At 34.1% G+C, this 26079-nt stretch overlaps 3 protein-coding genes across 4 annotated transcripts; all 3 read right to left on the reverse strand.

Moving 5' to 3' along the window:
• Positions 1 to 1714: 1714 nt before the first annotated feature.
• Positions 1715 to 3518, reverse strand: LOC110642681 (stearoyl-[acyl-carrier-protein] 9-desaturase 5, chloroplastic). Of its 2 annotated transcripts, none has more exons than XM_058149525.1 (3): positions 3265 to 3518; positions 2486 to 2990; positions 1715 to 2394 (listed from the first exon to the last, which is right to left on the reverse strand). In XM_058149525.1, exons 1-3 carry the CDS (start codon positions 3357 to 3359, stop codon positions 1834 to 1836), a joined length of 1161 nt encoding a protein of 386 aa, XP_058005508.1. In that variant the 5' UTR covers positions 3360 to 3518; the 3' UTR covers positions 1715 to 1833. The 2 variants fall into 2 exon arrangements, with proteins under 2 accessions (XP_058005508.1, XP_021650478.2); XM_021794786.2 differs by having other exon boundaries at positions 1717 to 2394; positions 2486 to 2996.
• A 920-nt stretch (positions 3519 to 4438) lies between these two features.
• LOC110642680 (chromatin assembly factor 1 subunit FAS1) lies at positions 4439 to 8312 on the reverse strand. Its single transcript, XM_058150468.1, is given in 8 exon segments — positions 4439 to 4697; positions 4945 to 5082; positions 5259 to 5666; positions 6065 to 6193; positions 6272 to 6353; positions 7208 to 7371; positions 7603 to 8009; positions 8012 to 8312. Coding segments are annotated over 8 exon segments (1554 nt in total). The 5' UTR covers positions 8181 to 8312; the 3' UTR covers positions 4439 to 4640.
• Positions 8313 to 21404: 13092 nt separating this feature from the next.
• LOC110642697 (protein HEADING DATE 3A) lies at positions 21405 to 24281 on the reverse strand. The gene is made up of 4 exons (XM_021794815.2): positions 23959 to 24281; positions 23768 to 23829; positions 22544 to 22584; positions 21405 to 21943 (listed from the first exon to the last, which is right to left on the reverse strand). Exons 1-4 carry the CDS (start codon positions 24157 to 24159, stop codon positions 21720 to 21722), a joined length of 528 nt encoding a protein of 175 aa, XP_021650507.2. The 5' UTR covers positions 24160 to 24281; the 3' UTR covers positions 21405 to 21719.
• Between the last annotated feature and the right edge of the window lie 1798 nt (positions 24282 to 26079).

Here is a 26079-nt window from a genome sequence, read left to right on the forward strand (position 1 = left end):
AAATTATTCTCCCTCTTATATGGAAACCGTATTGAGTAATAAAGTGATAAATAGAATATCATTTCTGATTAATTATGTTTGAGTACTAAACTATGCTTACTTGGATTATTTAGACTAATGACTTTATATATGAAACTAATATTTAATAAAAATGCAGCAATATAAATTAAATTAATAGAAATATGCAATGGGCAATGTAAATAAAGTCTTAAATTAAGCAAAATTTAACTAAATTAATAATGGGTGTGCAAAAAATAAAGATTAATTAATGTTAAAAATGATTTCAGAGTTGGTATTTATGAATTAAATCTATTGGGATTTGATTTGGTCTATCCAATTTTTAAAGGAAATATATGGTTTAAAAGTGGTTGATTCTAAAATCCTTTAATTTATTTATCAAGCAAGCTAAAGAGTGTTTTAAGAAAAATCAAACCCCACTTTTGTAGATATTTAATTTACCCAAAACCCATTAAACTCTTTGATCAACCAATAAATTGTAACAACCCAATCTAAGGGTTGTTACCGGCGCTAAGGATCGGGTCAACTTAAGGCAGTCAAAACCCATAGAAATCCTGAAATCTGAGAAACATACATACATTCCTATATTTTACCATCTAAATATATATCAAACCATTACACTTTAGTCTTTTCATCCATACATAAACATTTATAACATAATAATGGTTCATAATTTGAACCTTAACATATATAAGATCTAAAGTGTAATGATTCAATATGCAGACCCTTAAAAGGGTTAACACAACATATACATCATCATGCTCAAACAATTATTACATATTTTTAATTTTTTTAATTACCAGCACAGTGCTATTTATTCATGAATTATGTGTCCATCTACCCATACATCATACATAAAGGAAGGTCTAAGACTACCCTTGATACTCTCTTTAAAGAACTCTTCTAATCATGCAACCCTATACTTGGGATTAGAAAAATGAGGTAAACTTACACAAGCTCAGTAAATAAACTAACCATCATTAATTGTATAATTCATTCATGCATGTGTAATGTATCATTTACATGGGATTTCAAGTTATGTAAGATAGATTTTATCACTAGTAACTCCCTAAACTTTCCTTTTAAACATGACTTATATCATGTACCTGGGGTAATTTACAAATCTCCCTTAAGGGCAACATAAAGATCTCTCCTCATAGAATTTACTTATAGATCCATAACATACGTATGAAGGGAGTTAGTGGGTCATCAAACATCCATCAATGCACCAATAATAAGTTATACAATTATGTAATATCTTCATGTTCTAGATACATACATCCTCAATAAATATGACGTGATGCATTAGGATGCTCATTAATTACCTATAAATAGTTTTCATTTTATTAAGGTTAGAGTTACTCACTTCTTGTAGCCTATCAACTACCTTACTTAATGGGAGCTATCCTCATATCCTTATTCTTCCTAGTCCCTCGAGCCCGATCCTATAAAATCGGATATATATTATAAACATCATATTCTAGGCCTTTAGGAACCTTGAAACTATGTTTTAGACCCACTTTGGCTACTAAGTCCTGAACTTTTTAATTAAAACTTTAGAAAAGAATGGAGAAAAAGTCAGGCAAAATCTACTTCGGCTGCTGAAATCCTGAATTTCGGCTGTCGAAGTCTCATCGATGAAAGAAAAATGCAATTTTAGGAAAGATAAACGAGGTGATCAAAAAAGTAAAGATAAAGAGCTTAGAAAAGGACGACATTAAGGAGAACGTTTATCACAGTATAAAATCTAAAATGCAAAACTCAGTGACCTAGCAGGTCACAGTTGGTGTAGTATTAGGAGCCAGAACATGAAGCTTAGAGTTGTATTTCTCTGCCAAAAATCCAGCTACATGGAATTGAGGGAGCTTTCTTGGCCCTTTCTTGAGCTTTCTCCTCCAACTTTCTGAACCGTGGAGCCAATCCACATACAAAATTTTGAGCTCTACGTCCCTCGCTAGAAAGATCTGTCAACTTGTCTACTTTCCATCTTCCCACAAGAAATTCCAAAATATCAGCATAGTCTTTAGCAGTATAGACTCCAAGACGCTGTGCAACAGCCGAGTAGTGATCGAAAAGGTTATAATCCTGGCCATCGTACATCAACTGGGCTGGCATTGTAATTTTTTTCCTCATCATGTCAGCAAAAGCCAAGACAGTAGTGTCCGGATCAATCTCAAATAGCTTCTCAGCAATCTTAACATATGCAGTTTCATGGCGTTTCTCATCAGCGGCAATGGTTCCGCATATCTGTGCTAGCTTAATATCTCCTTGCTTCTTAGCTAGTTTGGCTGTGTTACCATGGGAGATAAATGTCGCTCTCTCCTGGAACGAAGTGTAAATGAATCCTCGGTAGGGGTTGTTCTCAAATTTAGATTCCTACAAGACACAAATTAACAAGGGCAAAATATGTCAGAGCCCAGACAGCTTTCGCTTTTACAAAAATATATAGTTGAAAAGAACACCTCACCATTGCGCAGCCTATAAGATATTGAATTGTCTTCTCAATTTGTCTCATGTCTACACGTCCGGAGAGGTAAAGATACTTGTTAAGAAGGTCTCCATGTCTATTCTCTTCAGCAGTCCAAGCCCGAGTCCAGATTGCCCATGGAGTGAGAGACGCACCAGTCTCATCCTGAATTCCATCCAGGGTGTTGAGGATTGATTGGTATGTTGGGACTGCTTCTTCTGTTATCATATCCCCAACCAACACCACAAAATAGTCATCAGAAAGTTCCTTTGTTCTTTCCCTCAGCTCCTTAACCTGATCGTAGAACTCTTCAGAGTCAGGTTCTGGCAGAAAATCCTGCGGCTGCCAGGACTTCTCAACAGGCTTTAGAAGTGTCAATAAGTTCTTCTCAGCCCAACCCTCCAAGGATTTGAAAATCTCAATCTTTTGTGGTGGCATGGAATGAGTTATTTGAAAATGCACCTCTTTGGCAGGGCGGTAGGATCTTTCTACATTTACCTTCTCCCTGAAACTGATCAAATTAGCAAGTGGTCATGTATGACAATATTGTACTTGAACAGTTGACTGCAAACAGGCAAATAAAAAACCAAAATAATAATAAAAAAAACAGTAACGGAAGCTGCAGCTTAATTAATGTTGAATACTAAGGATACAAAAAAAAAAAAATTTGAATACAAATTTATATTCCTTGCTTTTAAAGGAAGCAAGGGTAAGAAAGACGTTGAGATTAAGAAATGAGGTATTTGAGAGGAAAATGGAGGGGAAGGAAAGTAAGTCACCTTGTAGCAGTGGATTGGGAGGTGGAGGCCATCAAGATTTTTGAAGACTTGGCATTTTGGGTTGGGAAGGCTACTGGGCCAAGATTCAGAATCATTTTTGCTTGCTTAGTAGTAATGAAGTAGGCAAAACTAAAGAAGAGATGGACAGAAGTCACAGAACAGGAAATTAATTACAGAGGTGGCGGAGGTGGAAATTAATTGCAGGGCAAGAAGGACGGAGAGGAAACGTCTCTTTTAAAGCGTTACGTTTTCGAAATGACCTTTCCTTTCAGGCATAATTACAGAATTACCATTTTCTTATTATATATATATATATATATATATATATATATATATATATATATATATATATATTTAGCATCATTTAAAACCTTTTTCTTCATTTCTGAACTTATATAAATCCTTTTTCTCATTTTACTACTGTAACTGTACTTTTCTTTTTTTAATTTCGAATCAAATGAAATCCCTAATATTAAGAATGAATAATTTCCGTTTTTATAAATAAAGTCTGAATTTAAATAATGATGCACCTGAAAACTGATTAAATTCTTAAAACAAGTAAGATTTAATCCAATATTTCAATAAAAATAACACTTAATCTATGAAGAAATCTTAAATGAACTAAAAAAGTCTTAATCCAAATGAGAAAAATATTTCAAAACACAAACTAAACAAGAACCATTGCGTTTCTAATAAGAGAACTCAAATTTGATCATTAGAGAAAGTATTTTTAGGAGGGGCAACCTTAAAACTAATTAACAAATAAAATGTTATAGTCCTTTATTTTAATTTTTTTTTAAAAGAAAATAAATTATTTTAAAATTAAAATATTATAAAGATAAATGGATTTATTAAAAAACAAATGGCTAACATTACAAAATTTAATGCTATCTATATATCGTTCATGTTAAGACTGTAAGAAAAAAAAAAAAAGTCAGATTTGATTATGCCATGCATGTCCATCCTTCTCTGCATTTACCTATCTCAGCTGGTGACAGAGAAAATAAAAGCAATTAATAGAAACATCTCAAGGCTGAAGCTGGCAGAATCATCAAGCAAGCAACAATGGCAGTGGGTGATCAATTACAATCAGCTGAAGCACAAAATCAAAGAATCCTTAAATGCCAACTCTCTTTTATATAACCTTTCCTTAACTGGGATTTGGTCTACAGGTGAGAGCAATGCATGTGAAAGCCTGTTGCCCCTCCACTGCAGAATCAGATTTTTTGGGACGACTGCAGCGAACTCTCACCAGATGGAGGCAAGCACCTCTTTGAGAAAAATGTGGAAATCTTTTGCATCCTTCCCCCTCCCTTCCCTGCATTAAGAGTGATTCAGTATTCAAGAAATACCAGTGCATGTTAAAAATATTAACATCAACTAGAACCCGGTGATATTGATATGCCAGCCTCATCCAGAATTTCTTTCTTGACCTGCAAGTATAGGAAAAAATATCTACAACATTCATTTATCTTTCCATATTGTTCTTCATCTAACTAGGTCCATTTAACAGGATTCCAGTTCCAATAATGAACCGTAGATCTTCCACAATGATTAGGGGGAAAAAAAAAAAAAAAACTCGGCCTACAACCACTTCAAGATGCAAATAATATAGGGAATTTCTTAATGATATCTCATGAACTTATTTTGGTAATAAAAATCTCCAAACAGTTCACTAACCTGCCAACTATTGTCTACAAAAGCAGATATCTCATGAACTTTATTTCTTAACTGAGACTTTGAGAAGGCAGGGAATTTCTGCTGCAAGGATTCTACCACTTTATTGATACTCTGTGAGCAAGATTGAATAGCAGAAACCTGTTATCAGAATTACAGTCAGCGTCAAAGCATGAGATGCTGTCATAATAATTAGAGAAAAAAAAAAACAACAAAAACATTTCTGAAAATTTTATTAGTTCCCTGAGGAAACTAGTAGTCCTAGAAATCGCAAGGTGGTTGACATTTTTAAACCTAGCATCAAATGTGCAACTTACAACTATAGTCATATCTGATTCTTGTATAGTTATCACAGTTGAGATATGTGTACTAGTGGCCTTGCCGATTGAACCACGAACATCTTGATCTTCAGCTTGCATGTTTACCACTGATATTCCCATAGTTGGCCCACCAGGGAAAGTACGCATGCTAAGTGCGTCCAAACAAGTCTTTTCCAATTTATTCAAACCATTTAAATCTTCTGCCACTAATAAGGGGACCTTCTCATGCATTAAATTCAATATAATCAAGGGCTGGTTTTTCCGAAGTGCAGTCTCTGTTAAATTGTTCAGATACTTTTGCTGTTGAAGCAATGTACAAAACTTCTCATTTTCTGAGTCTTGCTTACAACTATGTGATCCTCTGGCCTCCTCAACAAATAGATCAGTTTTGTCCAATTGTACTCCCTGAATGCAAAAGGCAAGTAAAACTTCATAAATAAACCCTTTGATTGGCTATAATAATGTGTGAACCAATAGATAGTTGTTCTCTTTGTGACTTGTCCAGGTTTGTTTAGCTTACATGCTGCAAAAACGTGAATACTACATAGCACGAGTGCAAATAGTTCTACAAAAGTTTGTGCCAAAAAATGAAAAGTGAAAATGAACCTGCAAAAACTTTATCCATGTCTAACACGATAGCAAGTATGTGTGAGTGAAAAAAGACAGACAGGCAGCGAGAGGACATAAATCTCAATTATTTTCCTGTTGACATCAACTCAAGCTTATTTACTCATTACACAAGTGTCGGGCAACAAATACAACAAAATGCAACTTCATAATTGCCAAGAATCTCAGTTTCTTACCTCATTTTCTGAAAGATATCCGTCAGGTACAAAAAAGCCATCTTCATCATCATCTTTTGAACATCCTTCCTCTAAACTTTGCTCTTCATCATCCTTGTCACAATCTGAGAGGCTTTCACCAGGATCCTCCTGTAGAATTACAATGTCATTGAGGATTATTTTTCTTAGCGCCACTTTTTATAGGAATAGAAAAACTCAAGGCCACACCTCTTCCCATTCTTCATCACTGTCAATATCATAATCCAAGTCTGGGTCCTTTCCAAAAGGGTGGCGTGGTCCAATTACAATACTGAAAAACATTAATGTAAAATCAGTTTCATATCAAACCCCAATGTAGTCAGAGCTAGTAGGCAATACCTTGATGGATGAGACTTGCAAAAGAAAATTTTATTATAACATATATCCATAGCGGTGTTGACAGTGTGAATAAAAGTTCAAGGCATAATTAAGGTGATGACCTAGTTGAGTCTAGGCACAAATGGCAGAAAGCATGTCTGAACTAAGTGCTAATGAAATCCAAAATGCAATTATTTCCATAAACAAATGTCCATGAGGTGCAATAAAAAAGCTTAAAGAAACAACAAATGGTTAGATCAAAGGTTAGAGCTTTCATGAGTTGAAAAATGTTCATGGATTCACATAAGGCTACATATAATAAAAGGTTTAGTATTACTAATTAACAATTACTATTGAGTAGACGTTGATTAAGCATCATAAAACAAAATGTTAAAATAATGGAGATTTTACATAAAATTTTTAAAAAATCATTTCTGGGCACAACCTCTAAAAGCACATGCTTTATGCATTTGGCTGCACTTCTTTGCAGTTCTTTTAGAACATTGCCTTGGGGCTTTAAGCATACTTTATCAGGCACTTCAAAAAAATGGTACATAGGATTTAACTTTGGAGTTACACATGTATGCCTCTGTGCATGAAATGAATCAACTAATCAATGCATAAACATCAGCATCTAAAATCCACTTAAGATAAGCAGACAAAACAGAACAAAAAGGGCAGTCTCCAGTACAAAACAAGAGATGTTCTATTTTTAAGCATATTAAAACCCCTGCTGCACTTTCAGAAATTATCTAGCTTAGTTTGTGGTCCTTGTGAAACATGATAAGATCTTAGTGAAAAGTTCACCTTTTTCTAGGCCAAATGCCATAAAAAGCAGGTCTATGACTCTTATCAAACTGCAACAACTGCTTCCTCCTCCACTTTTTACTATCAGGAGAACTTCCTAAATTAGTTGCACAAGAAATGATGTTCATCAAATATGGACATATAGTTCTTTTGTACAGAAGGAATTACGTATGGTTTTATGTTCATCAAATAAAGGCGACATTCCTTAAACAGAAGGAATCCATGGAAATAAAACCATACGTAACATAAAGGCATAAAAAAAAAAATTAAATCCCAGAAAGTTAGAAATATAAATTTATATTAAAAATATGGACACCTGGTCTGTAAATTACTGAAATTTAATAACTATAACAATTGGCAGAACTAATTGATAACCCAATAGTTTAAAAAAAAAAAAAAAAGAATGCATCTAAAATCTTCCAGAAAAAAACAGACCCAATAAAAACCAAGAAAAGAACAAATAAGTCAAGAAATTGACAAAGAGTAATCAGCTCCCAACACCAGAAAGAAGCCTGAGTCTTATCCTCCAAAACATCAGCATCCATATTGGGCACTCCGTACATCATTCTCTGCCCCACAAACAACGCTGCACTCTTCACCACCGCTACCGTAACACTCACATTGTCCTTCAGTCTCTCCCCAGCCAACTTTCTATAAATCTCCTCCACCAATTTCGACAGGGCCAAGTCGCTCTCCTCCATCAACATGCTCACCATCCCATTCAGCGTATTGCAGTAATTTCTACCCAAATCTGAAGAAAAACCAAACCCCAGTTTCTGATTTACCAATTGTTTGTATACCGAAAAAGTCCTTCGATTTCTCTGTTTAGGGCTTCAATTTGGACTGCCTTCTGGTCAATCGTTAAGTAGTAGGCCAGCGGCGTTGAGGTTAAAGATGGTCGCTTTCGCTTGAGGGTTTTCCTGGGCTGACCTTGGGCATTGGTGTTGGGCTCAGCATCGACGTCGATGACCATCTTCCAGCGGTCCGCCTTTGCTTACACAATGACAAACGGAGAGAGAATCCTTTGATAGAGATAGAAAAAAGAAATGAAGCGACAGCGTTTGAGAGATCTGGGGATGGGAGAATATCAACTCTCAAGGAAGATGCAACACCCCAAAATTTTAAATTTTATGAGCATTTTTGATATTTTAATTTTATTTAAATTTTAGGAATTTTTTTAAGATTTTTCAAATTTTAAAAATTGGGTTCGATTTTCTAAAAATATAAACTTTGATGATTTTTAAAATTTAATTTAAAGACTACGTGGTAAAACTAAAAATATATTTGGAGTCTATGTATTTTTTTGAGTTTTCTGAAATTTTTTCGAAATTTTTGGACCTCATTTTCGATCCCGAGGCAGAGTAAAAATTCAAAATTTTATATTCTGAATCGAACCGGCCGAATCGAACCGGATCGGATCGGACCGGCATTTTCCTTCTTCCCTTTTTCTTCCCCGCGCGCGTCGTCCCTCTCCCTTTTCTCTCTCCTCCCCACCACCGTAGCCACCACCTTGACCCGGTCGGCCGACGTCGCGCCACCCCTCCCAACCGGGCCGCCTAAAAACGCGCGCAAAACGCCCCCCTGCGCGCGCGCGCCGTTTTGACTTTCCCGGCCAAATCCGGCCGATCCGGCCACCAATTGGACCGGGTCTTGTCTAAAATCATCTACTCGGCGAGAGCTTTCCATAGACACCAAGAACGCCGAAATCCATTGAGCGGTTTGTCCGATTTTTGCTCGGGAAGATTTTAACCCATTTCGACTTTTGGACTAGATTTCTCGAAAACCGTGAATCCCACGAGAAAACCGAGGCCACCAGCACGCTCCATTCGTCGAGAGCTTCGCAACGACATAAATTTCGAATTTTTCCGACACCGTTTTTCGGTGAGTCCCACGGAACTTCGCAGTATTTTTCTGAGCATTAAATGAGCTTAGAAAATTCTGAAAAATTTATGTACTAACCCCCGTGTTATGGGCTTCGTGTAGGTATCCTCGATTCACGGAAATTCGACAGTTGACCGGGTCTGCGAAATTCTGGTCAGACAGACCCGTTACCGGAAAAGTCTCCAAATTGGACCGAGGTTTTGGCTAGCCCCCCATTGTCAGATGTCCCGAGCGCGTTCCCGAAGTCGAAATCGGCAAAGGTAAACCCGAACCTTGTTTTTACGAAATTTTCTAGTGCTTAAATAGGATTAAAAATCCGTAAAATATTCATGGTAGCTTAGAAAATTATGATTCTTTTTGCAATAGCTTAGTAATATTGCTAAGGACCGCGGGGCAAAGTTTTAGAATTTTTAGAGCTGATTTGGGCAGTTTTTGCAAAAATGGTCAATTATAGGGACTAAATTGAAATTTTACATATTGTGATGGATGATTAATTTGATGGGCCCAGGAGGGGCTGTGTGATGTGATTGAGTTATGGATATATGGATTGTGAGTATAGAAGTGTATTTTGAGCCCTTTTGCAGGTTGGGTAGGTCCTAGGTATAGGAGAGACTCTGCCGGATTTTCGGCACAACTTAGGACGTAATTGGTCTTTTTCTTTGTTTGTATTGAGTCAGATTGTATTAAATAATTGTAATATAATTGTCAGGTGAGCCGGGACAGCCTTCTTCCTCCGCCCAACCGCCTCAGTGACCATCGTCAAGTCTGTGAGTAAAATATTAATTTTAATTGTAATTTCGATATTATTATATGTTCAGCATGCCCATGCATCACTTATATGCATATAATTATGTAGTTAAACTCTAGGCACGATTTATGTTGCATTGATAACTGTTAAAGTGCCATGAATGTTGTTGCGGTAATTTGGAGCAGTGTGCGTGCGTTGGCGTGCGTGTGATGTGGTGTGGACGATGGATAGGACGGGTAGTCACGGCTTGAGTTCTTCGCTGGGACCCGATCCTTCGAGGGGTAGTCACGGCTTGAGTTCTTCGCTGGGACCCTCGATTTGGTTATTAAGTGGAAGTCCGAGCTGAGTTCTTCGCTGGCACCAGATTGGAATTAAGAGAGCTGTATAGGGGATCAGCTCCCATATATTATGATTGATGCTACAGGGTGCGTGAGTGCTCCAAATTACCTTTTTGATGCTATGATGTGAATTTATTGCTGATGTTGCACTTCATTCCATAGGTTGCATTAGTTTTAGATAGTTATAGAGATTATGGTTAAAATTGATATTTTACTCTCTGAGTCGAACGCTCACTCCTGTTCAAAAATTTTTACAGGCCACAGGAGGATATTTTTTGAGGTTAACCTGCTTTCTCCCTCGCAGGTCAATTATTACTGTTTGTATAAACTTGTTAAATCTTAGAATTTCCGCATGTGTTAGAAATGTTTATTTGATTTGAGACCTGTAAACTTAATATGCTATGCATGTTTGATGGATTGGATGAGGGAGCTGAGCTCCCATTTATTTTTATGTTGATGAGTATGTGGAGGGTGAGCTGAGCTCCCCAAATGACTATATATTGTATTTACAGGTCGGGTGAGTCAAAAACTCCTCGTTGTAAAGTCCATTTTTATGGCCGGACTCTGTCCGTTTGTTTTCTTGAAATTGGGCCCAAATGGGCCTTAGAATTGGGTAAATGAACAGTTAGGCTTACTACGGGCCTCGGGGGTTTTAGGCTGGCCCAGGTCCTAGTGCCGGTCCGGCCCATAGGTTGGGTCGTGACAGAAGAAACACCATTCCCGTGTCAGGAGATTCATGAGTAGCCATGAACTATTTAGGAAGTAGAAACATCGCGTTTTTTCCCGCAATTCCTTTGGGTTAAGGAAATTAATGATTTTTCTGGGGTGAAAGCCGGAAGAGAAACTGTCTTTTTCCCGCCATGCGGGTTTTGGCGCCTGTTCTTCAATTCAGGGTATTATGGTAAATTCGATGAAACGCAAGGCCCAACTGCGTTTTAGTCTTGGATTTGGGCCCATTGTGTCTTATATGTGTTAATTCCTCGAGAGCACAAAGAGAGGTATCTGAGGTTTTCCCTATACGCATTCCTTGATAAGGTTTCTCATTTGTTATATCTGTAACGAAACTGCGATATCTCTTGTAATCTCTATCCTAAGAGCTTGCCTACCTCAATGACATAGTGAAAGAATCTGTTCATCAATTCGAGCACTTCTCTATTGCTTGCTCTTTTCTGATCATTATTATTTCATGTGATCCTCACCTCCTCCACAGATAATTAGACATGATAATTTTCTAAGAAATAGCAACACTAAAGTTGTTTCCTCCCAGTTCTTTCTCAAGCTAATTTAACCCCCCCAAAAAAATGTATGTAAATAAGTATTAAATGGAGGGAGCGCCCAAAGCAGCATGCATGTACTGGTCCATCTTTTATATAAATATAGCGATACATTACACCTCTTCAAGTGATTACAATAGAGCCATATATCTAGTTGAAGATACAGAGGAAGACAATATATAGTAGCTAGCTAGCAGAGAATTACATATTTTATCAATATATCTCTCATCTTCTTTCTTTATTACTTTTTTTTTTCTTTTCTCTTTTTATTTCTCTTATGGGGTCAAATGGTAGAAAAATCTTATTGAGATAGTTTGGAAATACAGTTCAGTACTCATTAACCATGGAGAAAAAGGACCCCATTATTATTACTTGATGAGTCAGCGTCTCCTTCCGGTGCCACTTTGCCTTTGGCAGTTAAAGTAAACAGCGGCCACAGGCAATCCAAGATTGTAAAGCTCAGCAAAGTCTCTAGTGTTGAAATTCTGACGCCAACCAGGTGCATACACCGTCTGGGCTCTCATAACGCACAACCTCTTGCCCTGCAATGTATAACACCATCATTTTCGTTAGACAATATATAACACCATCATTATCATTACACAATGTATAACGCCATCATTATCATTACACTTATACACCAAGTCACCAACCAAATACATAAATTATATATACAAGATTCAAGAGTATATATGTTTTCTCTCTTAATTAATTAAGACAAAAAAAAAACCCATTTATGATATATCGTTTTCTTTTACAATTTTCAATTATATTCTAGACCAGAAAGAGAGAAGAATATCTTCTCAATTCGTATGTTGATAAGATATATTATGCTTTCATAATGAGATTGAATTGATGGCTTGACATGATATCTACAGTACAAGAAGATTAAGAGATTTCAAAAAAAAAAAAAAAAAATCTCTCTTCATGCACATACAGGTGGAGAGGTGTAATCCTCTCCTATATAACACATAGAAGTGTTGCTAATATATAATTAATAAGTTATTTTAATTGTAAAGTCTTAAATTAAAATCACAATCAAAATCAATTATATATAATTTTAGGATAATTAAATCGATAGATGGTCGTGGAGTCTCATAGCACAAAGCCATCATTATCATTACACTTATACACCAATGAAGTCAATTATATATATAAGATTCAAGAGTATGTTTTCATGGTTAAGTAATTAATTAATTTTGAAAAAAATAAAGTTTATGATAAGGTTTTACTTTTTATTTTTAAGTATCTTCTTCTTCTTCTAGACTAAGGAGAGAGAGAGAGAGAGAGAATGTTCTCTTGAATTTCATATATGTTGATAAGATTTCTTATGCTTTTATCATCATATTGTTGTCTCCCAACCCCACGTACTATATATTCTGTGTAGATGCATCAGGTGGAATAAGATTGATATCGATGCCTCACACGATACCTACCACAAGAAAATTAAGAGATTCGAGAGAAAAAAAAAAAAGAAGAAAAAAGATAAATGAATCTCTCTCTCTCCATGCATATATATATACATATATATATATAGAGAGAGAGAGAGGTGGAGTAACATTTCTTATATATGTATTATATAGTTCCTCTCGACTTTCATCAAATAAGTGTTGCTAATACTTAAATTATTAATTTGCTGAATTAAGTTGGAGAAAATAATGATGTAAAATTGATGACAAACTTTTGAAATATATATATATATATATATATGATCATCAAAATGAAGGATATGCAAAAAAATTTAAGGTAATTAATTCTACTCACCAAAGCTTGTCCCTGTAGTGGCTGGAATATCAGTCACCAGCCTACAAAAATTTCATAAAAGAATAGTCAGTTAGTCCACATAATTAGCTAGCTTTGAGTTGTATTAATTCCTCTTAATTATCGCAAGCAATATTCAATAACAATGGAGTTTTATTTAAGCTCCACTTCACCAAAAAGATGATAGATATCGATCATCGATTCCTTTTGATGTGATGTCTTATGCAGGCAGCCCATGGACTAGGATGGCGTGAAGGCATTTTTGCGTCATTTACATTGCGAAGTAATTAAGTGTTACACAATTGTCACTTGAAGTTTTTTTTTTTTTTTGCCGTCAATTGTCACTTGAAGTTAAGACAAGCAAGTCTTATTCATTTCATTAATTCCACATGGTAGTAAACTTTCATGATTGAATAATAAAAAAAAAAAAATTAAAATAATAAAATTTTTTTAATCTATATATATATATATATATTCATTCTTTAAAAATTTGTAAGATATCTCCAGTGTACTATATTTATAATTATTCTATTTATGTATATAAAGATTCGTAGGCCAATTTGGATAATCCTAAAAAAAAGAAAAAAACAAAGAGACATTGAAAAATAGGCGTAATCAATTAATTGCTGAAAAAGAAAAGAAGTTGCATAGAGGAATAGAGGAAAGATAAGTATATATCCATTTCTAGAAGCTAAGTATAGAATAAGGGCAATTATATATCTATTTTTAAATTTTTATTTAAAAATTTTTATGAAATAAGAATCACTATCTCTTGAATTTTATACCTTTTCTCCATTTTATATCGAAATCTCTTTCACTTTATGTCGAAACCTCATTCTCTTTATGAGACTGTAATAGGCAGAAGCCCTCATTAATGAGCAGAGTCAAATTTTCAGCAATTAGTAAAACTCTTTTTTTATAATGGCTACAGCCTCATAATTTTCTTATTTGTAATTTTAATTTCCTAAATCCTAATCTGATAAGGAGTCCCACTCAATTGAATAATAATACTAAAATAAGTTGTATCTGCTACTCTAACCATTTTAAAATTATAATATTTTAAATTTAAATTTTAATCATAATCGATTATATATATACATATATAAATAATAATAATATTGGACATTAAATAGCATATATTTATGGACTAATATCGTACGACTTCAATGATTAATAGTACATATTGCTCACATCTAATAAACATATCGTTATAAGGTAATTTACAATTAAGTCTCTTAGGTATAATAAATTAATAGATTAGTCTCATGATTTATTTTTCAGTTACAATTTGGTCCTAAAATTTAATATCTGAAATTTTATTTTATTAGCAAAATAATTTATATTATTTTATTGGAAAATATAAAAGTTAGGTGTAGAAATTATTTTACTAATAAAATAAATTTTTAGGAACTATTTTTTTAATTAGATAAAATAAAATCTTGGGACTAAATTGTTATAAATTGAAAATCAACTAATGGAATTAACGGTCAATTTAAATGATAATGACTAATTTGTTAACAAAATTAAATTTTGGAGACCAAATCACTTCTCAAAAGCACACTATGGACTATTTTGTAAGTTTTACTATACTTCAAAGGCTTAATTATAAAATCCTCATAATTATTAACCATCCACTTAACCATGCATGTTGCCACAACTTTTTTTATGCTAAAGCATGGCAGTTAGTAGTTGCTGACCTGCAAATCAGACTTCTAAAAGTGGTTTCTAATATTTGATCATCCGTATTGATATTTTAATTTTTGAATCTCAATATTACCAGGAGAGAATGAAAACCCTGCGAGGGGCAGACTACAAACTCGGCCGGAGGAGATGGCCAATAAACTACTCTAATTTGTCCCAGATAAGCTAGCGAATATCCGCAGCAAAATTTAGCATGGACATATAAGAAAACCTCCCAAATATACCTAGCTTATGAAATGTCTTTTTCTTGTTCTATTTTATTTGACGGGGCGGCTTGCGATTACTCATACCATGCATCAAGTTATATATACATATATATTTTCTTTTTAGTTATTGATATGAAGAGAATTTACTTTGCTGGAGCTATCTTGATATGAAAAGAAGCAGGAGAGGGGACCTTTCATTGCATGCATATCCATGCTGAGAATTCAATTCAATTCGATTCATGGCTTCAGGTAATGCAGAAATTAAACCAAACAACAAAAAGAAAAGAAAAAGACCAGTGTTTTGCAAGATTCTTTATATTCCTGCTATGTATTTTAGTTTGATGTAACATTTTCCAGGTGTAGAATTGGATGGACTGAGTTTGAATTTTTCCTGAATTAAATCTTTAATATAATAATATCTCTTATTTATAAAAATATCAAAGTCTGCGGGATAAGATCTGATGGGTTTTATGATTTTGTGGCTGAGCAGGTTTTGGCTCCTTTCAAAGGCAGAAACAAAGAATCTGATTGATAGTTCTCTCCATTTTCAGCTTTCATCTTGTCTTTTGTTGCCGGAAAGAATATGGCTTGCAGAGGAACCTTTAATAGATAGAAAGAAGTAGCTTTTGATTGGCTGGCAACCCAATTTGCACAGTCCATCTCACTTTAAGCATTTCACTTTCTCTCTTCACCAAATTCCCTTTTCTCTATTATCTTTCTTTTTTTTTTTTCATAATATTTAATTATTTTTATTTATATATAAGCTAATTCGACTTTAAATCAAAATCAAATTAAAATCGATTAAATTTAATTAAATAATAATAAGATTAACTTAATTTTGACTGAAGTGAGTGATGTAGTTTCAGATTAAAAATGAAAATTTTTTACTTTTTTAAATTTAATAAAATCATTAAAAATTAAATCGAAATCAAAATTAGAATGGAGGAAAATTGTTTGATCCAATCTCCAACCATTAAAACTATAACTGTCAATTCAATTTTGATTCTGATGCAAAACTAAACTGCGCCCATCCCCACCCTAGCTAGAGTTCTCCAAATCACTGACGAGTCTTTGAATTCAAAAATTCTTCTCCGCCTTCTTCTTTGTTTTTTCCCCAGCAACTAGAAAGAGGACAAATTAAGAAATTAATCAACATTTTTCATCAATAATGAATAACTCTACTTGAATCAGTTGGAAATCCTATGTAATACCCCTAATTTTTAAATTTATTATTTTTGGGTAATTATTGATATTTTATTTTATTTGAATTTTAAGAAATTATTTGAAATTTTTCGGATTTTAAAAATCGGGTCCGATTTTTCGAAAATAAAAAATTTTGATGATTTTTAAAAATTAATTTAAAGACTACGTGGCAAAACTAAAAATATATTTGGAGTCTACGAATTTTTTTGAGTTTTCTAGAATTTTTTCGGAATTTTTGGGCCTCGTTTTCGATCCCAATGCAGAGTAAAAATTCAAAATTTTGTATCATGAATTGAACCGAACGAATCAAACCGGACCAGATCGGACCGATCGAATCGGACCGGCTCCTTCTTCCTTTTTCTTTCTCTCTGCGCGCTTCCCGACCCCTTTCTCTCTCTCTCTTCCATTTTCTCTCTCCTCTCTCCTCCCCTTGCAGCGCAGCCTCCTCCCCAGCCTCCCCAGCTCGCCGGCGCGCCTCCCCAGCCACCCCAGCTCGCCGGCCGCTGCCTGGAATGCCGGCAAACGTCACGCGAGCGATGCAATGTGCAGCGCGAGACCCTTAGTCTTCCCGCCCAAAATCCGGCCGATCCGGTCACCGATTAGGCCGAGTGTTGTGTCTAAACCCATCTACTCGTCGAGAGCTTTCCATAGACACCAAGAACACCGAAATCCGTTCAGCGGTTTGTCCGATTTTTGCTCAGGAAGTTTTAGCCTATTTTGATTTTTGGGCTAGATTTCTCGCAAACCGTGAACTCCACTAGAAAACCGAGAGTACCAGAGCGCTTCACTCGTCGAGAGCTTCGCGGCGATATAAATTTCAAATTTTTCTGACACCGTTTTTCAGTGGGTCCCACGGAACTTCGTAGTGTTTTTCCGAGCATTAAATGAGCTTAGAAAATTCAGTAAAATTTATGTACTAATCCTCGTGTTGTGAGCTTCGTGTAGGTATCTTCAATTCATGGAAATTCGACAGTTGTCCAGATCTGTGAATTTCCGACCAGACAGACCGGCTATCGAAAAAGTCTCCGAATTGGATAGAGGTTTTGGCTACCCCACCATTGTCAGACGTCCCGAGTGAGTCCCCGAAGTCGAAATCGGCATAGGTAAACCCGAACCTTACTTTTTCGTAATTTTCTAGTACTTAAATAGGATTAAAAATTCATAAAATATTCGTGGTAGCTCAGAAAACTATAATTCTTTTTGCAATAGCCTAATAATTGATGCGTCCCTACCGCAAGTGCACGGGTCGTACAAGTAGTATAGAAAAGATATCGATTCCACGAGGAGTCGTGTTAATGATTGAATTTTTGATATAAAAGTTGACTAAATCGAAGTATTTATGAAATTAAAGTAATGAATTGATGGGTAATGGAGCGTGAAATCTATATATGCAAAATCAATATTCTATTCAACAATGTATTGTATTAAACTAAAATTGCATCAAATTGAAATAAGCAAGTTCAAATATGGCAATATTGAAAATGGCAAGCAATTAAATTCAATTGAAAATTAACAATGGTAAAAAGGCGATTCCGGAGTTCGGGATTTCATATTCGAGCTATTTTGGGATTTTAAATTGGTTATCCAATTTTATGAAACTTATGGGTTTTAAGGAGATTAATTCTTAAATCCTTTGAATTCCCTTTCGAGTGAGACAAAGAGTGCCTTAATCAAACTAGTCCTACTTTCGTGGAGTTAGAATTAATTAAGACCCATTAAGTTCTTTAATTAATCTGTGAATCCTCTTAATCCTTAGCCTATTTCTAGGTCTAAGTTAATTAAGTCCAATTTCTTGATTATCTATCACAAGGCCTTCTCCTTTCGGTGCTTCAACCATGGATTAAGAACATCACTTAATGGGATCCTACACTAAGCATGTCATTAAGCATACAAGAAATGAATAAAACTCATTAAGACCACAAAATATGGATTACCCAATCAAAATCCACAAAATATCTCAAATATTACAACCCTTACTCCAGAATCAAAAGTAAACTACTCACTATCCATAATGCTTACAAGATATAATGAGTTTAAATGGAAATAAAGCTTTAATCTAAGCTAAGAAGTAAGAAATTAAACACTAGAAATGTAAAAAAATGTAAGGAAAGAAAGAAATCTGCAAATCTTGGTTGAAAATGGTGTGGAAGGTGGAAGTGACTCTTCAAATTCTGCTCAGCCCCTCCTTTCCTTTTCTGCTCCCTTGTCTCCCCTCTAAAATGGGATAATGAGACTATTTATAGCATTTTTCTGACATGGAGCCCTAAAATGGTATGTTCTAGGAGGAATTATTTGAGGGAATCTCTGACTCATTAATGAACTCTTTATGGGATGCATAAGTGGGTGCATAAGTTATGCGGTCCCTTATGCGATTTAGCTGGTTACGAGTCACTTATGCGAAATCGCATGACTTGGTGCATAGGTTATGCACAATTCCGTGAAGGTGCATAAGGGAGGCGAGAATGTGCATAAGCTATGCAGTCTCCTTATGCACATTTCAGTTGGTTCTGGAACAGTGATCTTTCTCCTTATGCAGATCTGCATAGCTTATGCGGCAAGTTATGCATAGTTTGGTCAATGCATATTTCAGCTTGAAAACTTGTTTTTGACATCTTTGGCTGTAGAAGTCACTCCTCAGTGGCAAAATTTCTCTTCAGTCCTTCCAAAAACACCATTTTTCCTACAAAACAAAGTAAAATTTACAAATTAATCTAAAATTGACAATTATGAAAAGCTAACTAAATAACTAATGAAATTAGCTAAAAGTGACTAATAATCAAATAAAATGGCTATGAATTTAAATCTAAATGATTATGCAAAATGTATGCATCAATAATATTGCTAAGGACTGCGGGGCAAAGTTTTAGAATTTTTAGAGCTTATTTGGGCAGTTTTTGCAAAAATGATCAATTATAAAGACTAAACTATAAATTTACATATTGTGATTGATGACTGTTTGGATGGGCCCAGGAGGGGCTGTGTGATATGATTGAATTATGAGTGTATGGTTGGTGAATATAGAAGTGCGTTTTGAGCCCTTTTACAGGTTGGGTAGGTCCTAGGTATAGGGGAGACTCTGCTGGATTTTCGACACGACCTAGGTCGTATTTAGTCTTTTCTTAGATTGTATTGAGTCAGATTTATTAAATGATTGTAATAAAATTGTCAGGTGAGCTGGGACAGCCTTCTTCCTCTGCCCAGCCACCACAGTGATTGCTGTCAAGTCTATGAGTAAAATATTAATTTTAATTGTAATTTCGATATTATTATATGTTCAAGCATGCCCATGCATCACTTTTATGTATATATCTATGTAGTTAAACTCTAGGCACGTTTTATGTTGCATTCACAACTGTTAAAGTGTCATGGATATTGTTGTCGCAATTTGGAGCAGTGTGTGTGCGTTAGCGTGCGTATGGTATAGTGTTGGCTATGGACAGGACGGGTAGACACTGCTTGAGATCTTTGCTGGGACCCGGTCCTTCGGGGTAGACACGGCTTGAGTTCTTCGCTGGGACCCCGATTTGGTTTATTAAGTAGAAGTCCGAGCTGAGTTCTTCGCTGGCATAGGTTGGAATAAGAGAGCTGTATAGGGGATCAGCTCCCATATATGTAGTGTTTGATATTATCGGGTGTGTGAGTGCTCCAAATTACCTTTTTGCTGTTATGATGTGAAATTATTGCTGATGTTGCATTTCACTCTACAGGGTGCATTAGCTTTAGATAGTTATAGAGATTATGGTTAAAATTGATATTTTACTCTCTGAGTCGAACGCTCACTCCTGTTCAATATTTTTTCAGGCCATAGGAGGATATTTTTGAGGTTAACCTGCTTTTCTCCCTCGCAGGTCGTTTATTTATTTTTGTATAAACCTGTTAACTCTTAGAATTTTCGCATGTATTAGAAATAATTATTTGAATTGGGTCTGTAATATATATTATTATTTTGGACCTATAAACTTATTATTTTATGCATATTGATGGACTAGATGAGGGAGCTGAGCTCCCATTTATTTTTATATTATATGAGTATGTGGAGGGTGAGCTGAGCTCCCCAATTGATTATATAATGTGTTTACAGGTCGGGTGAGTCAAAAACTCTCCGTTGAAAGGTCCATGGCCGGACTCTGTCCAGTTGAATTCTTGAAATTGGGCCCAAATGGGCTTTAGAGTTGGGTTAAAAAATAGTTAGGCTTATTACGGGCCTCAGGGGCTTTAGGTTGGCCCAGGTCCTAGTGCCGGTCCGGCCCATAGGTTGGGTCGTGACATCCTATCAGCTGCTCAATGTCTATTTGAACAAGATCTTCACTTCCATTATTGCTCAAGCCTTCACAACAATGCTTTGCCGTATCAAGTTTGTGTTAGTGTACATGCATTGTAGTCAATGTATTAGTTACAAATGTGATCACTTAATTACTTTTATATATAATTTTTTGTTATTAATAAAAGCTACTTTATCTTCAATGTTTATGTCAATTTTAATGAATATTAACTAATAAGAATAAAGTTCATTGGATTTGGGCCTGTTGTGTCTTATATGTGTTAATTCCTCAAGAGCACAAAAGAGAGGTATCTGAGGGTTTTCTCTATGCGCATTTCTAGATAAGGTTTCTCATTTGGTATATCTGTAACAAAACTGTGTTATCTCTTGTAATCTCTATCCTAACAGCTTGCCTACCTCAATGACATAGTGAAAGAATCTGTTCATCAATTCAAGCACTTCTCTATTACTTGTTAGATGCAGTGTGCAAATCCATATATAATAAGTTCGAAGACTTTTGTTTTTTTATTTTCACAAAGACTTTTAATTTTAAATGGATTTTTTTTATTTTCTTAGATGAGTTTTATATATTTTATAGTTTATTTAAAACTTTAAAATATTATTTCTATTTAATTTAAATTTTTAAATATGTTTTCTATTTAAATCAGAACTCTTTAACTCATTTCTACTTAGAATTTAAAAATAATTATTATAATACAAATTTTTAGATTTATTTAATAAAGTTTTTTCCTTAGTAAAGTTATTTCCTCTCGGTTCTTTCACAAGCTAATTTACGCTAAAAAAAAAAAGGCGCTACGTAAATAAGCATTAAATGGATGGAGCACACAAAGCAGCATGCATGTACTGGTCCATCTTTTATATAAATATAGCGATACATTACACCTCTTCAAGTGATTACACTCTAGCCATATAGCTAGTTGGAGGTACAAAGGAAGACAATATATGGTAGCTAGCTAGCAGAGAATTACATATTTTCTCAATATATCTCTCATCTTCTTTCTTTATTACTCTTTTTTTTTTCTTTTTTTTTTATGGGGTCAAATGTGGTAGAAAATTTTATTGAGATAGTTTGGAAATACAGTATGGAGAAAGGGACCCCATTATTATTACTTGATGAGTCAGCATCTTCTACCCCCGGTGCCACTCTGCCTCTGGCAGTTAAAGTAAACAGCGGCCACCGGCAATCCAAGATTGTAAAGCTCAGCAAAGTCTCTAGTGTTGAAATTCTGACGCCAACCAGGTGCATACACGGTCTGCCTCCCCAGTTGCCGAAACAATATGAAAACAAATCGATGAATCCCCACCGATGGTGCTGGGCTCTCATAGCACACAACCTCTTGCCCTACAATGTATAACACCACCATCATCATTACACAATGTATAACACCATCATTATCATTGCACTTATACACCAAGTCACCAACCGAGTACATAAATTATATATACAAGATTCAAGTATATGGTTTTACTTTTTTATTTTTAAGTATCTTCTTCTAGATTAAGGAAAGAGAGAATCTTCTCAATTTCACATATGTTGATAAGATTTCTTATGCTTTTATCATCATATTGTTGTCTCCCAACCCCACACACTATATATTCTGTGTAGATGCATCAGGTGGAATAAGATTGATACTGATGGCCTCGCGCGATATCTACCACAAGAAAATTAAGAGATTCGAGAGAGAAAAAAAAAAAAAAAAGATAAATGAATCTCTCTTTCCGTGCATATATATAGGTGGAGTAACCTTTATTATATCTGTATTAATTATATAGTTCCTCTCGACCTTCTTCAAATAAGTGTTGCTAATACTTATATTATTAATTTGCTGAATTAAGTTGGAGAAAATAATGATGTAAAATTAATGACAAACTTTTGAAACATACATATGATCATCAAAATGAAGGATATATAAAAAATTTTAAGGTAATTAAATCTACTCACCAAAGCTTGTCCCTGTAGTGGCTGGAATATCAGTCACCAGCCTACAAAAATTTCATAAAAGAAACAGTCTGTTAGTTCACATAATCAGCTAGCCTTGAGTTGTATTAATTCCTCTTAATTATCGCACACAATATTCAATAACAATGAATTTGTATTTAAGCCCCTACTTCATCGAAAAGATGATGGACCTCGATCATCGATTCCTTTTGATGTGATGTCTTATGCAGGCAGCCCATAGACTAGGATGGCGAGAAGGCATTTTTTTGCGTCATTTACATTGTGAAGTAATGAAGCACTCGATTGTTGAATTATTAATTTAATTAGACATGATCATTCTATAAGTGATATATAATTGTCACTTGAGGTTAAGACAAGCAAGTCCTATTCATTTCATTGATTCCACATGGTAGTAAACTTTCATGATTGAATAATAAAAAAAAAATTAAAATAATAAAATATTTTTAATCTAAAAAGTATTTTTTGTTTTTAAAATCTCAATATTTAATTTTTTAAGTTCTTTATTGTCCTAATTCCATATGCATATATTCATTCTTTCGAAATTTATAAGATATTTCTTGTGTACTAAAATTTAGTATACCATATACTCATATGTTTATAATTATTCCTTGCGTATATAAAAGAACATAGGCTCTAAAGATATTAAATAAAACCTCATTCTTTTAAGTCAGTCTTGAAAAATTCGGGGCCAATCGATTAATTACTGAAAAGAAAAAAGTTGCATAGAGGAGTAGAAGAAAGACAGGTGTGTATCTATTTTTAGAAGCAAGTATGGAATAAGAATAAATAGGAAAATTTTTATTTAGATTCAATTCACAATGAATTCAAGATAAAATATAAAATTTACATGTAAAATAAAATTTTGATGTTATAGCATATGGTGGCACTACCACATCTCGCTTTCTATAGACAGCTTTTTAAGCTTTCATATGGGGCTTGATGATTTCCATGAGTGTAAGTCGCCAACTACCATTAACTCTCCAAGCTATTGACAATTCACCCATGCCCGGTTAGTTGAAGAGGGAGGCTTTATGCATGGATTATATTGTTGAAGTTTGTTTCAGAAAGATGAAAATGAATGAATACATATATATTAGATATCATATATTAATTAAGCCTAGAGCACCAAAACTCAAACGTGCATATACGTGTAGTTGTGTGTGAATAGTGGAGGCCAGAGAGAAGGAGAGAGAATCAAGAAGGTACCAATGCAAGTATTCTCTGAGATTTGGGTCACTGGGGCTAGGTGCGTCAGGGTCCACCATAACCTGCGTCGAGCGAATAGAATCTCAACCATATATCTATCTCTCACACGTAAAAAACCATAGGATATATACAGAAACCAAATGTGCATAATAAGATTCTATTATGAAAGAAGAAGAAGAAGAAGAAGTTACCAAAGTATAGAAGGTCCTTAAATCATCACCACCAACATGAACCCTAGGTTGGTTGACAATTTGAGAGGGTTTGAGCTCACAACCATTGGTGACATGATCTCTGCTATTGTAGGTGACCTGGAGGGAGATAGACCTTGCGAAAGGGTCCAAAACATCCCCTATCACACGCCCAATAGCAAGAGGATCTCTGTCACTAGGCATCTTTCTAACTATGAGAAGCACTAGCTAGTAGTGGACTGGTGTGTACCGTTGATGTGTAGAATTCAATGACATACAGGCATGTATATATATATTGTTTGGAGCCTGAGGTATCCAGCTTTTACTTTATATTCCCATCAATAAAATCCCTTTTCCATTTTTAAATTTTTTTTCATACATTTCCTCTGATTCCCAAATCCCTTATAATTTATGCCATATATATATATATATATATAAACAAATTATTGTGTAGACTCAAAAAATAAATATATGGATATCACTTATGTTGCATGTAAATTTCATTATACATATCGATTTTCTTTACAATAAATTATTTGCAAGAAAAAAAAATTTAATTGCGTAATTTATATTTATTTTAAAATAATTTTTTTAAAATTAAAAAGAATTGAAATTATTATGAGAATTAACAAAAGAAAAAAATTTATTGAATTATTATTGTAAAATTTTACATTCTAAATAAGGGGATTGCTTTTAATTAAGTGCATAGTAAATCAAATTTAGATAATTTTTTTTTTATGTATATTCAATAATTTTTTAATTTTATTTTCATATAGAAGTACGACTTATTTAAATTGTTAAATGAATATATCACGTAATTCGGGTGATACCTCAAAGTATATAAAGTGGACCCTTTTCTTTATTCTGTTCAACTATTCTTCTTTTTTTTTTTTTCTTATTGTACTTTTTTTACAAGAAATTACAAAATTGCCTCGTGAGTTTTCTCTGGATTTGTCTTGCCTGAATTCTCTACCGGCCGGCATTCTTCCTCTGTTTCAAGGCAATGTTGCTGGAGTCAGTTTCAACCGATGAATTTTTCATTGAGTTTGTTTCTTCCCTTCTTATTTAAAAAGAAAAAAGGAATTATATATTCTTGTATAGAACAAATAATGTTAATTTCCTATAAAATCAACGTTTCCTTTTGTTATAAATTTATTAATCCTGGTTTAATCATCGGATTATAAAGACAAAAAATTTTAATATAAGTAAAAGAAAAAATAAAGCTAGCTCTCTTTATGTCATTGGATGTGATTTTGCATGCGTATTCAACTTGGAGAGCTTAGGCAAAATGCCGGCAAAGGATCTTTCAGTTCATTTCATTAATTCAACACGTGAGACAAAAAAAAAAAAAAAAAAATTCTTATTCGTGTAGTCTGTATTATCAAAAGAGGACAACGTTAAATCAAATAAGTTGAATCTACTACTCCAGCCATCTCAAAACTATGACATTTTGAATGTTCAAGTTTTAATCACGCCCGATTATATATAAAAAAATAATAATAATATTAAACATTTTAATGAATTGATATAGTACAACTTATTGCTCACATCTAAGTAATATATAGTTGCAGGCCAATTTACGATCAAGTCTCTTAGGTATAGCAAAATTCATAGGTTAATCCCTAATTTGTTTTTTAATTACAATTTGGTCCTTAAATTTAAATTTTGTTAACAACTTTTCAATTGAAATAATTTAGTCTTTGAAATTTTGTTTCATTAGTAAAATTGTTTCTCCATCTAACTTTTATATTTGAGTAATTATCTATTAGTAAATTATTAATTAGATAGAAAAACTGTAACACCCCTAATTTTTAAATTTATTATTTTGTGAGTAATATTAATATTTTATTTTATTTAAATTTTAGGAAATTATTTAAAATTTTTCAGATTTTAGAAATCGAGTTCGATTTTCTGAAAATATAAAACTTTGATGATTTTTAAAAATTTATTTAAAGACCACGTGAAAAAAACTAAAAATATATTTGGACTCTACGAAATTTTCTGAGTTTTTTAAAATTTTTTCGAAATTTTTGAGTCTCGTTTTCGATCCCAAGGCAGAGTAAAAATTTAAAATTTTGTATCCTGAATCTAACCGGCCGAATCAAATTGGACCGGATCGGACCG

The sequence above is a fragment of the Hevea brasiliensis genome, chromosome 7 (assembly GCF_030052815.1).
Source record: "Hevea brasiliensis isolate MT/VB/25A 57/8 chromosome 7, ASM3005281v1, whole genome shotgun sequence".
Classification (NCBI taxonomy): domain Eukaryota; kingdom Viridiplantae; phylum Streptophyta; class Magnoliopsida; order Malpighiales; family Euphorbiaceae; genus Hevea; species Hevea brasiliensis.